Genomic DNA, 16,982 nt, shown 5'->3' with positions numbered 1-16,982 from the left:
TGTGTGTGCGTGTGCGTGTGTTTGTGTGTAATGTTTTCCTCCTTTATCATGCAGAATGTCCTCCAGGTACCTTTGGCTATGGGTGCCAGCAGTTGTGTGAGTGCATGAACAACGCCACTTGTGACTATGTGACTGGAACCTGCTACTGCAGTCCTGGATACAAAGGCATCCGCTGTGACCAGGGTGAGAGCAGGAATACAATCTCTCTCTCTCTCTCTCTCTCTCTCTCTCTCTCTCTCTCTATCTCTCTCTCTCTAATACACACACACACACACACACACACACACACACACACACACAGTATATTTACTTACCCTGTCCCCTGTGTGTGTGTGTGTGTGTGTGTGTGTGTGTGTGTGTGCGTGCGTGCGTGCGTGCGTTTGTGTGTGTGTGCTGTAGCGGCTCTGATGATGGAGGAGCTGAACCCCTACACTAAGATCAGCCCGGCGCGGGGTTCTGAGAAACAGTCTGCAGGTGCTGTGATGGGCATCATCTTCCTCCTCCTCATCATCATGGCCATGCTCAGCCTGTTTGTGTGGTACAGACAGAGGCAGAGGGAGAAAGGCCACGACATGCAGCCCAGTGTCTCCTACACACCCGCCCTGCGCATCACCAACACCGACTACTCCCTCTCCGGTGAGCAGCCTCTCCGTCCTCCTGGTGTAGTCTCTCAGTCTCTCAGAGGCTCAGGGTGTCTCTACTCTGACCACTGGACTGTGCCGTGCTGTTCAGTGTTAAACCAGCCTACTGTTTCCTCATCATCACACATGGGTGATAGTCATTGAGAGAGGTGTTCATCTTGTCTTTGCGACCCTTTTTACATTTACATTTATGGCATTTAGCAGACGCCTTTATCCAAAGCGACGTACAACAATACATTTGTTTAAGTAAGTGAATCATCTGTCCAACAGTCATCATAAGACAAAGTAATCAATACTCACACCAGGGGCCATTGGCAGTCGTAATGCAAGTAGGCAACTATATTTTATTAGCAGGAGAGAACTTGTACAGAGGGGTAGCAGGGGAGAAGAGGTCTCGGGGTTAGGGTTAGTATAGGGGGGGTGAAGCGGTCTTTATGTGGGACTGTTAAGATGTAGACCCTGTTCAATGATCGAGACATCATTGGATCGCTAGGTTTGCAGTGTGTGCTTGTTTTTATTACCGGCGACAACTAAAAAACCGTATAACCCTCCATAATCCTGACTGTATACTGTACTGGGCTACCCAATACTCATTTGGATGTTATGTTCTATCCACTGAACGTAAAAAGAATATTGACTTTATTGGTTTTACAACACAGACCCATCTGTTGCAGTCGTTGTATTTGGCCACTGGGAGCACTGCAGTAGATAGAAAAGCTGGGACCAATCCTTTACCAGTCATTCCCTCCACCAGCAGAAGCCACCCACAACCTACTGATTAATCGATTTCATGTTTCAGCCATCACAGCATAATTCATCCCAAAAGAGGACAAACAGGCTCTCTTCGTGACAGACATAACATACCTAATCTCAGTATTGTAAATGTTTTAGCCCACAAGTACCACTGACTGAAATGAAAGCAGTAGGTCCCTATAGTACTGTATGTGTGTAGTACTGTATGTGTGTGCATGGCTACGTGTATTATCTCCTGACAGTAAGTGGATGAAAGTGAGGCCCATTGAAATATGAATAATGTTATTATTATTATGAGTAATTATAATAATAATAATAATAATAATAACACCCCCTCAGAGTGTGGCAGTACGGTAGCGATGCGGCCCACCACCTTGGACATCTCTCAGAGCCAGAGCAGCAGTAGCAGCGGTCAGTGCTTCTCCAACCCCAGCTACCACACTGTGGCCCAGTGTAACGCTGCCGCATCCATCACCAACAACCTGGACGGCACTCTTACTCTTAAGGTATGGCCTTACACACACACACACACACACACACACACACACACACACACACACACACACACACACACACACACACACACACAAACAAATGTCATATGAGATACAATAGAATATAGAATAGAATAGAAAATCTGACCAGTCTTGTATACACATAACAAGAAAACCATCAACCCTCCCAAGGTACAGACAATACAGACATAAAGGTACAGACAATACAGACTTTAAGGTACAGACAATACAGACATAAAGGTACAGACAATACAGACATAAAGCAGTGGACAGTCAAGTAGACACAGTCGATACACACAATACAATGATACTGATATGATTAAGTTCAAAACAAAAACATGCGTACAGGCACAGCGTAATGCAATAAGTTACAGGAGCATACAGTACATATTCCACTTATTAATCAATTAGTATCCTATACGCACTATGCATGTTTCACATTTACAGCAGCTGATGTTTGTTTTTTCCTTTGTCAGTCAAACACCCTCAAAGGCGGCAGAAATGGTTCAGAATGGAGGGCCTACTGCAACCTCAATGACCTAGGTCAGTCTCACCTTCCTGCCTTGTTTAAACCTCTAAACATGACATATCTACTTTACACACACCTGCACTTTGTTAATGTAATTTGTCATAAACATTAATGAGATATATTAACATCTCAGGACACAGCCTTCCTGTTGTGTGCAAAGGATGACTGGGGGTATATAATTAGATTTCTCATGCGTGTGAGTAACTCCAGTGACGAGCACAAAGATGCTCATTGTACAAGAAAGTGAAGGGGTAATACTGGCCCGAAAAACGTTAACTCCCATTACTCTCATTCTCTCTTACCATAATCTGATTCCTCGTTCGAGACACAGACCAAATGTTGGGTCTGTAAACAACCTTGAATTGGTACCAATCTGAGTTAGTACAGAGATAATGCTATGTTATCAGTTTTAGAGGCACCACTTGATTTCAAATCATGGCACGTTGTGGACTGTTGCACTTGAATGTAAGGGGCCTGGTTTCTAAAATTAACTTTATTAGCATTCGGATCCTTCAAGCAAACTGGGATGATTTTAACAGAGACATGACACTGTTCAGATTGATAGTTGCCCCACTGGCTAACCATGACCCTAAATTCTCCATCCGTTGTGTTTCTACCCAGGAAGTGTTTGGTGTTTTGAGTAAGATTGGTGTTGAAAGGTTTACAGGGATTGACATGCTTGATCCCTATCTCCTGCAGCTCTGTCTCTTTAATAACTGAACCTCTGGCTCATATTTTGAACATGACAATTCTCTCTATCATGACCATTCCCAAGTGTTGAAGGTGGCCAATGTACCCCCTCTTTATAAGGGGGGTAATCCCAGCGACTTGAATAATTACTGCAATCTCAAGGCTTTCTTGCTTAGCAAAAATAAATACAACAAATTGTATTTCAATGCGCAAGTCTGGACATAGCACCTCTCTCTAGATAAGAAACATTATTTTGCAGCCCTCTATATTGACCTCTCTAAGGCTTTTGATATTGTTGATCATGCCCTCCTACTGTAGAGGTTATCTGCCATTGTTCGGGATCAGTCGGCCTGTAATTGGTTCCAGAATTACCTGCAGGATAGAACCACAGCCTTTGTTTTGCAGGAGTGGGAGTTCTTCTGTATATACATTCTTTGAGAGGACTAAATGTATTTTAGTAGATGTAGTTCAGTCTAGTTATCTCAGTATTAATAAAGGTGTTCTGCAGGGTTCGATTCTAGTTCTACTGCTGTTTACCAATAACACAAATAATGTTGGTTTGTCCTTGAACAATTGTAAATTGCATCTTTATTCTGATGATACTGTTGTCTACTCCTGTGTCCCCTCAGTTCAGCAGGCTATTCTTGACCTTCAGCAAGGTTTTGATTCTATTCAAAAATCGCTGGTTCTGAATGAGGACAAAAGAATCAGGAGTTTAAGAGTTCAACTTGTTTTTTTAAGTCTGCTTCACTTTGATAATTGGAGAAGGATTGTCCAGGCGACCTTCCTCCCTGTCCTCGATTATGGTGACACAATTTACATGCACACAGCAGCCTTAGTTCTCAAACCGTTTATCACTCTGCTCTGAGGCTCATCTCCAGGGATAGTTTCCGCACCCACCATTGTCTTTTATATCAGTCTGTGGGTTGGGAGTCTTTGGCTTCAAGACAGGCTTATAATTGTTTTTTATTTGTATATAAATAAGTTATTTTAAAACTCTCATTTTACCTTACATTGTTGCTTTTATGGCAGACACGTTCTCCAGAGTACCAAACCAGTTGCCAAGCTTGGCTAAACCTTAAAGTTCCGCACATTTTGTCTGAACGAGGACTTTAGTTTCTGTGCTCTGAGTACTTGGAACGACCTTCAAAATGTACTCAAATTAGATTCTCTTGTGTCAATCGGTCAATTTAAGACCTTGATAAAGAATCTGTCATCCGAGGAATGTACATGTTTTAATTTATTATATTGTGTAAATTGTTTGAAATTTTGAATGTACTTTTGATTGTTCCATGTGGGACACCCTGCGTAATTAAAGGTTTACTACTTATAATAATAATAATAATTCATAATTCATAATAATGGTAATTCATAATAATACAAAAATGTACTCGGTATTCAAACAACAACAACAACAACTGAGGACAATTGCCTTTGCATTGCTCTAAACTGCTAGGGACGTTTTCCCTGGTGCTGGCACCAGATTGCGATCTTGCTATCTTGGGCTGTGGTTTTGATAGGGTGTGTGTGTGGGTCAGAGAGGGACGTAGCGCTGTGGTGAAGGTGGCTCATTCTGACCTCAATAGTGGTAGGTCACTTCCTGCTGTGGCCCATCCCACCAACATGGCTGACATGGGCTTTAACTCACTAACTGCCAAAGAATTCCGGAACACTCACCACCTAAAATGCCAAGTGTTGAATGTGGTATTTACCTAGCAACAATAATTTGATTGGCTACAAAATGAAGCATCGTCATCTATGCATTTTGGTGAATACAGTCACCCTTGGCACTCTAGAATGTTGACTATTTGGACAACTTTATTCACCCTCGGCACTAAATGAGTTAAGGGGGTCACTGCACCCCTTACTGTTACGCTTTAAGGGACTAGTAGTGACTACTAGCTCTTCATAGAAAAAAGCTTTCTGTAATAGCTTTCGCACATTAACTGTACTTTTTCTCCATGGTATGACTGTAGGACTTTGTCTGATGCTTTCAAATAGCCATTTATCATACCTAGCAAACTGTGCATTAATCAAATTATTTTGTCAATGCTCTGTCTATGCTATGACTATAGCTCGTGCTATGGAGACGATTAACAAAGAGGACTGTAGGCCAATATGTACTGATAACATGACCACTATCGCTGTGCTGTGGAAACATTTTACACAGGGGACATGAGGCCATGCAAATACCAAGGCTTTATCGTTGGCACAAATTCCTGCTCAGGTTTTCTTCTGTTGTGGTCAATGTTATTGACATCGCCTTGAAGGTCTGCACATTTGTCTTCATTCTCTAGATTGGATTTTGTAAGTACACTAACTCAATTATATGCAACAGTCTGGTTCAGTCAGTGAATGAACTATAGTCCAGTGTGTTCAGGATGTGTATTCCAATCTTTACTGTAACCCATTTTATGAAGTGAAGCAGTATGGTTGGCAGATGTCATAGAAGGTCAATACCCCTGCAAAAGGACATTCTTTTGTTTTGTTGCTCTGTGGCATGATCATATGATCATAATTTTAAGTTATTTGAGTGTGTTAATACTGTGAAAAAGAGGACACTGGTAACCCTGGAGGTATGTGGAGACAAAGATCTTAAGATACAGAGGCTGCTTACTGCTTAACATACATTAGGCTATTGAGAAACATTGTTTATCATTTGATGCATTTTCTTCACACTAAAAATTCTGTCCAAATAGCCTGTGTAAAACGGTGTAAGGAGATATGGGATTGTCATGTCATGCTTGTCTGATGTTACAGATGTTCAACAAGGGGACACACAGGCACAGAGAGCCTCCAGAAAAGGTAAATATCTTAAAATAGATTTTATCACTCAGGAGAGAGAGAGAGGGTGTGTGTGTGTGTGTGTGTGTGTGTGTGTGTGTGTGTGTGTGTGTGTGTGTGTGTGTGTGTGTGTGTGTGTGTGTGACTCCTCACTACCACTAACATATCCATCTTTGAAGATTAGTCCGTATCTATTTCACCAGCTAGTCTCATACGGAGATCTCTCCTCTAACCTTGTCTCCAATCCTATGATTTATGTGAACCTTGCTCTCCCTTCCTCTTCCTTTAGACAGGATCATCTTTAGACCGACACGCACACAACTTTCATTTCATTGTTAATTACTCTCTCTGGCCCAATGTGTCAGCTGGTTTCCCACCTAGAGCAGGAGAGCAACCCGTGGTGAGTGTGTGTGACTGTAGAGAATATGATCTCTGCCTCTAATGAGACCTCTTATTAAAACGATGGGACTGTTATGGATGGATGAGTATTCCACTGACTCTCTTCCCCACTCCCCCCTGATTAGGCTGTAGGCATTATTCATCTGTCCTGACAGAACTCCAGCATGGCCCTAGTTGGTAGAACTACTCTAGACACAGAGACTTTTAATTGTCATTGCAGCACCATTTCCGTTCCTTTCTCACATTTGTATGAGTGTATCACTACCAATCTTCCGCCGTAGATTGAAGACCCATCTCTTCAGGCTACATCTTAACGGTCCCTCATAAAGACCTCTTCACCCTCACTACCAACCCCCTCTACAAGTTTCTCTCCTGTTAATAAAAAAATAAATAATAATAAACCTTCTTCTAGCATTGTGACTGCCAATGGCCCCTGGTCTGAGCATTGATTACTTTATCTTATGATGACTGATGGATAGATGATTCACTTCCTTAAACAAATGTATTTGTTGTAAGTCGCTTTCGATAAAGGCGTTATCGATAAATGTAAATGTAAATGTAAATGTAAATGAGTGTAACATTTGTGTGATGTGACTGTATGTTGACACTGACCTTGTCCTTGTCCTGTGGTTGCTGTGTAGATTATATGAAGGGCAGCATGTGCAGCAACAGTTCCTGCTCCCTGAACAGTGAGAACCCCTATGCCACCATCAGAGACCCACCAGGGCTGGCCTGCAAGCACACAGAGAGCAGCTATGTGGAGATGAAGTCCCCTGCCCACCGCGACCTGCCCTTCTGTGGCACTGCCACTGTCATCACCACGACCAGCAGGAACGTTTATGACGTTGGTGAGTGTGTGGAAAGGGGACCCTATGTTGTGGGGGGCTCAGGGAGATTAAGGGCTCTCAGTTCTCTAACCCCAACTTTCTCCCTCCCTCCCTGACTGTCCCTCACAGAGCCGACAGTGAGTGTTCTACAAGGACCCAATGGAATGGCCACCGGTTTTTCCCAGAATCCCTACGACCTTCCCTGCAACAGCCATATCCCTAGCCACTACGACATTCTGCCCATGCGCCACAGCCCCACACACACCCCCACACCACCCCCAGAGAGCCCCAGCTCCCTGCTGTAGAGGACAGGCCCAAGCCCACCACCGGGCCCTCCCTGACTATGTGCCGACGTTTGGCCCTCCCTTTGTCTCTCTGCATGTCATGATGACTGGAATAGTCAGGGGTGTGGAGAGATGGAGGGAGAGCTGGAGCTCCTCTGGAGCCCGTTCTCTAAGGCTCTCTCTGTTTACACTCCCTGAGGACTCACAGTGAGGGAGGGAGAGAGGGAGAGCCTTGCCTCGTCCTCTCCCCTGGAGACACACACCAGCCAGCATTCATCCATCTGTTTTTGTTTTTTTCTTTCAAAGACTGTTCACACAAACCGTTCATCTGTCCTCTGTGGACCCTCTGGAATAGATCACATTCATGGATTAAACTGTTTCATGGGAGGGCAGACGGACTAACATGAACAATGAGGTCTAGGAGAGACTCTGCATTTGTAGCCATTGGTAAACAGTGTATTGATATGCTGATGTTTTTGGTGCAGTCAAGTGTTCCTGATATCCCCATAATAGACATGCAGGTCTCTCCATAGGAAGGCATAGAAATAGAAATGCCTTGACTGTGTCATACAAATGAGCTAAGAATTATATCTGTCTCCCTCTGAGGTATGAAAGACCTTGTCTCAGAGGTGTGTGGCTGTGTGGAGAGAGATGTGCTTCCCACAGCCAGCCAGACACAGACTGATCCTGACCATCTATTCTGGCTCAGTAAAGAGGTCCTCATACTGTACAACCAGAAGACTACCACTCTGTACTGAGGAATATCTTAGCATCCATCTTTCACGACGGATCCAACCTCAAAACTGATAAAGCATGGTTAAATAGTAAGATATAGTAATGGTCTTTTATTCACTTATGTAAAACAATGATCACAATGATCGACCAGACCTAGAGTTGTTTACGATGTGAAAGCATTCTTCTTTCATGTGTCCGTTTACATATTTGAACCACAAGTGTGTGATAACAAGGGATTTTTTGGGCCTTTTTGTTTTTGTATTATGATATTTCATTATTTATTGATTTACACTATTGATAGTGAATTTTGTTAATGTGACACTAGAAAAAAAAGAAGAAAAAAAAGCATGGTCAAATAATGGATACCCAATGTAGATAATACACAATTCATTTTGTGTAATCGGTGTCATGTGTGCAAATTGTTTTTTAAAGTGGCTCAAACTACAGTACTCTCTCTCTCTCTCTGTCTGACTTGATTGTCAGTTGCAGGTAAGGCATAATGATTACATTGGGAACCATCTGTACAATATCCATGTGTGAAACGTTTTGAACTTTGTTTTATAAGGCTTATTTATTTGTAATACTTTGTTTGATTGAACATATACATTTTTTCCCCTGTAGAAGCAATAACATGTTGACAATCGCACAGACAGACAGTATTTCAGTAATACCGAACTTTCTGACCATCTTAGTCCATTGTGTTGATCATGTGTTAGGTGGCTATTCTTCCTCTAGGGAGGGTTCTTTGTCATTGCTGTCATTTCATTGCTGCTTGATGTTTTGGTACATCCATTAAAAATTAAAAGCCTATGCTGCCATCAGAAATGACTGAGATTTATATTGTAACTTAACATGAACAAATCCTCCCTAAATCATGTAAAAGACAAGGACAACATACTCCTTAATCTAGACTGGGATACATAGCTATCTTATTCTGCTGTACTAATGGTTGTCAGAAGTTCTGCTAACATTCTCACTCTTCATACCAAGCTTTCTCAGAACGCCACAGGAAACCATGTGTGAAAAACAATGTTGACGGACATCTAGCAAGACTCCTCTTTTACCTACATACTTACCCAGAGCAGGTGCATTGACCACCTAATTGCAATGAAATCACACAAGAATCACACACACACGATTAGACTCAGTTGTAATCGTTTCATTTATTTGCACTTTTTCAATTGTAATTAGTGGACATAATAACAGTTTAATTATAACAAAACAAATAAAAATCACAGTACAGCAACACACATCAAATAAAATAAAGTGGAGGCAAAATGTGAACGAGAATTGACAGTCACACAACAGCGATAATTAAAGAGGATATAGAGCAAGCTAACTGGAGATGGCAGTGCCATCTGTGCCCTCACATCATTGGCACTGCCTGCCAGACACACAAGGGACTGCAACCTCTAGAAAGCAGGTCATCACAGTACAATACAGGGCTGCAGTCTGTCCCAGGCACGGGTGTCCCGGGCCCTGCATCGTCAGGTAGCCCGTATCTTACACCATATCACCTGCCATGGGGTCCACTAATAGCATGGTCATTTGTGATATTTGTTGGTTGGAATTAGAAGTGAGCAAACGTTGTAGATACTTGTAAGGAACATAGCTGTATTTGTAGTGCTCTCTGTGTGATAAGTTAAGGGGCCGTGTTTTAAGTTCAGTGCAAAGAGACACTATTCTATACAGACTGGAATCTTCCAAGTTCCTTTTCCTCTCGACAGTCTCTCTCACCCACACCTGCAACTCACCACAGTGCCAGGAGCGACAGTGATAAGGGGTGTGTGTGTGTGTGTGTGTGTGAGTGTGTGTGTGGGCTGGTCATGTCACTTCTATGGTGCTGCTGTGAGGAATAGAACCGTTTTTTTCCTGAGTCCCAGAGGTCATACAGGGGAACCCACAGCACAGCCTGGCTACCAGCCAACCGCCGTACACACACAGATCAGCCACCGACTACAGCATCCTGACCACTAACCCAAGGAGCATACAGAGCACCTGAGTGGAGACATGAGAGGCCATCCGCCTGCAGTGGAGGAGTCTCGAGGAGAGGCTAGGTCATAATGGAGTAATGAAGTAATGAAGCCCCGTGATTGGCTGGGTTCTCCTCTTATCTAACTTGGCCCCATAGAGCCACAGCCAGGTTTTGTTCAAAGAGCTCTTGAATATCACTGACACAGCTCTAGCTGATTTGGTCGATTTCCCACAACTCAGGCTATGGGGACTAAGGATCTGATCCTCTGCAGTGAGCGGCTCCTGGGCCCGCCAGAGATCATTATGATGTCAGGGAGCCACACGACACACAGAAGTAACGTGATCTGAGAGAAGGGGTTGGTGTGAAAGCTCTGCAGTAGTAAGCAGCACATGCGTGAAACAAAGGCATCCCAACATGACATTCTACCAAAAAAGGCACTGGAACCACTACCCACGCAAAAGCATGTCATCAAAAAAGAAAAACAAAAGACAACAAAAAAAAGCAGCAGCTATGAATGAATCAGTCTTAGGCACCGCACTGGGGAACAGCACCCTCCCCCTCAAATACAGTCATCATGTGCCATTGACTTGCTCCTGACTCCTGAGGTGGAGCACGCTAGCAGTGATCACACAAGACTGCCACCGTCATGACGACAGGAAGCTCCACCTCTTCAGTCCAGCATAAAACAAAAAGTGCAACACAGCTTGTGTTCTCTGCCTACATGCTTGGTGAATAACAGACTACTTGGACATTGTCTTCATCGGGAGGTGGGGCGCTCAGTAGACACAGGGCACTAATCCTAGTCTACCATCAGCATTACCACAGGGTACATTATCTAATTACAGCACAAATAACACAACCAGGCCCCACTACGCACTACGGCTCCTCACCGCCAAAGACGCAGTCCCAATGAGAGTGTAGTCAAATTACAGGTACAGGTGAACAAACCTCACATTATAAAAAATAAAAAATAAATGCCTCAAAACAAAATGAACAAAAATAAACATTAAATAATATATTAAGACATTTCTGTGAAGATTCGCCCGTCTGATTATTAAAACGTTGCTATATAAAAGCCTATCATGGCAGAAGAAAAAGCCCAGTTCTGACTGCATGTGGAGTTCCCAGGCCTCAGACTCTATGTTGGAGCCTGGCCGTGCAGCTGTATCTCAGAACCAAAGCAGTCTTTTAGAAGGGCTGGGGGAGGGGGGTGGGGGGGTGGGGGGAGATGGGGAGGGGGAGGGGGGGGGATAGGGGGGCGGGGGGGGGGGCTATGCAGGTGGACTGGTGCTGCTAGATGCTCTGACAGCACTGCATCTTTGGTTTGTTCTCAGTGGGCTGCACCTGGATGGACACCACATTGTTGCTAGGTGACATGTCGTTGTCTCTTCGATCGGACATCTGTTTCTGAGACACGATGCGATAGATTTCTGCAGAGTGACACAGAGAGAGAGAGAGAAAGAGAGAGAGAGGGGTAATTAAAAATGAACTCCATACAGGAGCTTTATCTGTGTTATAGTACCTTGCATTACACAGCTCAACAGGAAGCTTGTTTCACGTAATCACCGGATAGAATCTGATAGTGTTCCCTTTTAAACATTTATTGTCTGGCTACACTGTGCCAGGGCCAGAGGAGCCGGGGCCACACAGAGCAACATTAGGGCTCAGCTGCAGATCGTTATTACCGTCACGTCCTGTTAAAGGAACTCGGAAGATCCACCCCATCAAGGCCAAAGCTTTGATTAGTCATTCATGAAAATCTGGCCCTCAGCCCAGTAAGACTGATCTCTTATACACAATCACTCTCTTCTCTCTGTTACGGCCCAAACCCTAGCGTTAGACTCACACACACACACACACACACACACACACACACACACACACACACACACACACACACACACACACACACACACACACACACACACACACACACACACACACACACACACACACACCTGTGCAATAACACAGTTAGGCACTTTGAGTCTATCCGAAGTATCATCATCCTGTCATAAACTTTCCACCATATAAACAATCAAGGCTAGAAGGGGCAAAAGAGGCAGGCTTACCAGTCAGAATGGTCTGGAAGGCTGTCTCAACATTAGTAGAATCCAGGGCTGAGGTCTCCAGAAAAGACAAACCGTTTTTCTCTGAGGAACGGAGAGAATACATTAAATCATGCCAGTAACATGTCAGCGTAATCACCGTTACACAACTCTTCTATCGAGTTCAAGTTCATCCACCTGTCCTCTGTTACATGACAACAACAACTGGATAAGATGAACACATCCTTCATAGCAACACATGACCAAGAAGGAGCCTTTCTCTGTGACATCAGGATCAGCACGGGCGGAGAGGTTTCTGACCTGCGAAGGCCCGCGCCTCGTCTGTGGGCACTGCCCTGAGGTGGCGCAGGTCACTCTTGTTGCCAACGAGCATGATGACAATGTTGCTGTCTGCGTGGTCTCTCAGCTCCTTCAGCCAGCGCTCCACATTTTCATAGGTCAGGTGCTTGGCAATGTCATAGACAAGAAGAGCCCCCACTGCCCCACGGTAGTACCTGTGTATCAGACGAGATGGTCTGGGTTAAAACAAAAGGGGAATACACTGATCCACGCTTACAAGAAGGACCTGTGATTTGCAATGGGATTACCGAAGCAGAATGTATTGTGCACATAGCACCTTCTTGACACAACTTTATAGAAGGAAGCGTTTCAAAACGGAAGCCATACTCACGCAGAGGTAATAGCGCGGTACCGCTCCTGTCCAGCTGTGTCCCATATCTGGGCTTTCACCGTCTTCCCATCCACCTGGATACTGCGTGTGGCAAACTCGACTCCTATGGTGCTCTTGCTCTCCAGGTTGAACTCGTTCCGGGTGAAACGGGACAGCAGGTTACTTTTCCCCACACCAGAGTCTCCGATCAGTACCACTGCAACAGCAGAAGACATGAAAGGTGAATGTCTGGAACGGGGTGTGTTTTGAGAGGGTCTAGTCTACATCATAAGAAAGGAAGAAGGACCTTTCACACTTTCTTAGATATTTAACTTATATTATTTGGCGTATGCATAGCAGCAAAGTCGCTGAAGCTCTGTACGCTGTGAAAATGTGGACAAATAAATAAATACAAGTTCTAAGTAGAGGATATTAAGTTATTCAGAGCATTCCAGTTTGTGGTTAGGAGTACAACTGCCAAACAATGACACTGAAGAGTTAGTTTAATAGGCCAAACAGCCTAAAAAACATGGGCCCCCCTTTCAGTGCTGTTTTGCACAAGAGAAATTAGGCTCATGGGATGTAGGTAAACACTGAAAACATTGTTTACATTTTGGCTCCAGCCAGGTACTCAGGTACAAATACAACCACAATGACACATTTCTGCAAACATCTATGCTGTTCAGCAGTAACAAATGGTAACCATCCCTCCTGGTGTGCTACTGAGTGTGTGCAGACCATTGTTACAGCCCAGCATTTCTACACTTGATTCAACTGGCCTAATCAAGACTTGATAATTGGTTGATTTGCTTGGTAATTGAATCGGCTTTAGCAAGGTTTGGATCAGAAGCCTCCACACCCTCTGGCTTGTAGATCTCCAATGTGATAAGTGACCAGAATGGCATTCTCTTATACCAAGCCTTGCTGGCTAACCATACGTGTAGCTGTCCCGATTCAACATGTTCCATTAATGGCCACACAAAATGTGGTTTATATCTCTGCGTTTATGTGACGATGAAATCAAGACAGTAACGTTTTGACGCCTAAAGTAGAGCTAGAACAAGAGGGAGTAGGCTCCTTAATTATTTATGTTCTTATAGTAAAACAATTGATTTCATAAGGCGTATTCCAACTTGAAGTGGTACAACACGACTAAATTCAGTGACATGGTGGAATTCTCGTGCTTAGCTGAGGTCATAAAATAATGCTCGCCTTTTCTACAGTCACATTCCAGTCATCAACACAACGGAGGGCCCTGTAATCCGACCTTGCTCACTACAGTTCACTGGAGAATATGTTTCCTCGGATGAGGAGGTTGCAAGCAACATCTATGTACATTGTCATAGCTAGTTACTAACGTATTAATTGAATTACTACTGTACTTCAGAGGGGATAGGCAGCGCTATCGAGCCCTATCATTTCGCAAACGGCGCAGTCGCTGCTGCGGTAACTAGCTAGCCTAGTAGGACCCTAGTATATACCATAGCTAGCTAGGCAATTTACGACCCATCCTGCTCACGAAATAATGAGTATAAAACAATGACATCTCATTTTATAAACATGTATTTGTTGAGAGTTGGTTTACCTTTAAACAAATAATCATATTCGTCATCTCTGGTCCCCATTCTGATCAAGGAAAGGTTCGATGTCTGTGAATGCAAGAGGGACCTTCCCTTTCTTCCTCCTGGCACTGCACTGCACCCTGCTTCCACTGGCTAGCTATCGTAGCTAATCCAGCCAGTTAGCATCCAAGCTAACGTTAGCTAATTACGCCCACTTCCGGATGTTAGGTAGCTGGTGGTAACTCTTTTCTCCCCCACCTACACCACAATCTTCCCTAACTCGTGTGGGATGAAATAACTCAATAGATTTCAGACGTCTGTCCAGTTTCTCTAGTCATCATCAGTTTTGGAACAATAACCAATGAAGACGCTGCCACAATATAAACCTATTTCAGAGGTCGAGCTCACGCACGGTTCTATGGTGTAATGGTTAGCACTCTGGACTCTGAATCCAGCGATCCGAGTTCAAATCTCGGTAGGACCTAGCATTTTTTTTTTTTGCACACCAACTCCTCCTGAAACTGCAAATAGCAATTCCCTATTAGTACATCGCCTCACCTGGAAACCAGTTCTGCTGAATGTGTTAGGGACACCCTCATAAAAAGGAAACAATGCTCACATGGGCCATTGACCTCTGACTTCACTAAATAAGGCACTCTTAAAAACGTTTTCACCATGAAATAAACCTTAGCGATGTGGCCTGGTATAAACCTATATATTATTATACAGGTACCACAATCATTTTTAAACACCCTCTTATGGATTGGCTCCAACCGACTTGGTGTTGAAAACATGAGCTGACCACTACTGCCCCCAGACCCCTCGGCGCTTACAATGTGAGGGCCTCCAGACCCCTTGGCGTTTAAAACGTAAGCTGACCACTAGGGCCCCTGGGCCCCTCAGCACTTACAGTGTGAGGGCCCTCAGGCCCCATGGCATTTAAAGAGTGAGCTGACCACTACAGGCCCCTAGGCCACTGGGGCTTAAAGTGTGATCTGACCACTAAGACCCCAGGACCCCTCGGCACCTACAGTGTGAGGGTCCCTGGGCCCGTCCGTGGTTAAATCATGAGCTGACCACTAGCTATCCCTTTATTTTAGCTAGCTGCCCATTTTCCCTAGCTAGCTGCCTATATGATTCAGCTTGTTAACAGAAATTAGTTAGCTAGCTGCCATTTTCATCAGCTAGCTGCCCTTACAACCAAATTAGCTGCTCTAAAAAGCCAGCTAGTTAACTACCTATCGGCCTAAAACTCAGCTGTCTAACTCGTTAGGTGGCACACAACTTAATTAGTTAGTTAGGTAGCATTTGTTCGCGGGTCATCTGTGTGAAAGGGGTATAAGATAGTAGCTAGCCACAGTGGGTTGAATAAATGTTAAAACCGCATACCATAGTCATGATGCTTAAATCAAAGCTACTAGCTAGCTAACTATTAGTGCTATTAATTCAAAACTACTATTAGTTCAAAACATGGGATGCTGTGGCCATAAAACATAATCTCATTGAGAGCTTATTAGCTAGCGGTTTTGTGAAACATTAAAAAAATACATAATTCTCTCTGTGTCAGGCAGGTATATAAGACATTTCTTGATAGGAAAAGCCACAGCCACATAGTTCTGAAATATGGACCACAAACGTTGGAATAGTGGTGCTTCCAAAAGGAAAGCCAAAAAAGAAAAGGAGGCAAGAGAGGCAGTTTTGCTTCAAAGTGTTCCACTCATTGCCAACGTCTTTCAATAACCCTCTGATTGTAATAATGATGACATCAACACTATTGTTAGCTGTGAGGAAGGAACTAGCACTAGTTCAGTTTCCAGTAATGTTGTCACTCCCCTAGAGCCATTTTTTAAGGCGAACCCTCAACAACTAATGGTATACTGTATATAATATAATTTCCACCTCAGGAGCAGTTGGGCAGTTCACAAGAATTAAATCAGCAACTGCTCTCTTGACTCTCATTAACTTTAAACTTGAAATAAAAGTATTACATTCATCATATTTTTATATATTTTGTATGTTTTGTATGTTTGTATGTTTGTATGTTTGTGTCTAAAGCTCTATATTTCCAAAATACATCAAGATACTTATATTCAGATTTTTTTCTGTGTGGGACATCTGACTTCTTGTAGGCTATATCAACTTTTAGAAACATCAGAGCTGGAATTATTAATCACAGTCTATGCATTCCAACTCCTCATGCGCCAGGCTTCATTCTGTACTTTTTTAGTTTATGGGGTGTGTCACAATATCTTCCAATTTAACCACTGTTGCAGTAAACATATTTGTATACAACCATCCATTTCATATATGGGAGACGTTAGAGATGTGGGATAAAAAACATTGTTGTGTTTTGGTTAACTTGGGGTAGTGGAATTTCAATGTAAAGCCCTTTTTGAGGTTTCTGCACTAGCATGGTTGGTTGAGACCAGAGACATATCAACCTTGTTGATACAAACGTTGCAATATTCGCCCAGACAGAGAGAACTGAACCTCATGAACAAATGATCTTGAATTGGGCTTGAAACTGCTAATCTGTAAATCTGTAAACAGCCTGGACCTAGCAGGTGGGG

At 43.5% G+C, this 16,982-nt stretch overlaps 2 protein-coding genes across 2 annotated transcripts in view; one reads left to right on the top strand and one right to left on the bottom strand.

Moving 5' to 3' along the window:
- The window catches only part of megf11 (multiple EGF-like-domains 11), a gene marked incomplete at both ends in the record, with an annotated part of 57,704 nt that extends 50,261 nt beyond the window's left edge, over positions 1–7,443 (top strand). The window contains 7 exons of the mRNA XM_083665820.1: positions 55–183; positions 400–636; positions 1,734–1,900; positions 2,386–2,452; positions 5,889–5,933; positions 6,953–7,159; positions 7,268–7,443. Coding sequence (XP_083521946.1) covers positions 55–183; positions 400–636; positions 1,734–1,900; positions 2,386–2,452; positions 5,889–5,933; positions 6,953–7,159; positions 7,268–7,443 — 1,028 coding nt within the window. The remainder of the gene's footprint in view (positions 1–54; positions 184–399; positions 637–1,733; positions 1,901–2,385; positions 2,453–5,888; positions 5,934–6,952; positions 7,160–7,267) is intronic.
- Positions 7,444–9,301: 1,858 nt separating this feature from the next.
- On the bottom strand, positions 9,302–14,695 carry rab11a (RAB11a, member RAS oncogene family). Its single transcript, XM_083666910.1, has 5 exons — positions 14,436–14,695; positions 12,872–13,067; positions 12,502–12,695; positions 12,205–12,285; positions 9,302–11,562 (listed from the first exon to the last, which is right to left on the bottom strand). Exons 1-5 carry the CDS (start codon positions 14,473–14,475, stop codon positions 11,426–11,428), a joined length of 648 nt encoding a protein of 215 aa, XP_083523036.1. The 5' UTR covers positions 14,476–14,695; the 3' UTR covers positions 9,302–11,425.
- Between the last annotated feature and the right edge of the window lie 2,287 nt (positions 14,696–16,982).

This window comes from Argentina silus (genome assembly GCF_951799395.1).
Source record: "Argentina silus genome assembly, chromosome: 3".
Classification (NCBI taxonomy): domain Eukaryota; kingdom Metazoa; phylum Chordata; class Actinopteri; order Argentiniformes; family Argentinidae; genus Argentina; species Argentina silus.
Note: the sequence above shows the minus strand (reverse complement) of the source record. Positions and strands in the feature narration are given on the sequence as shown.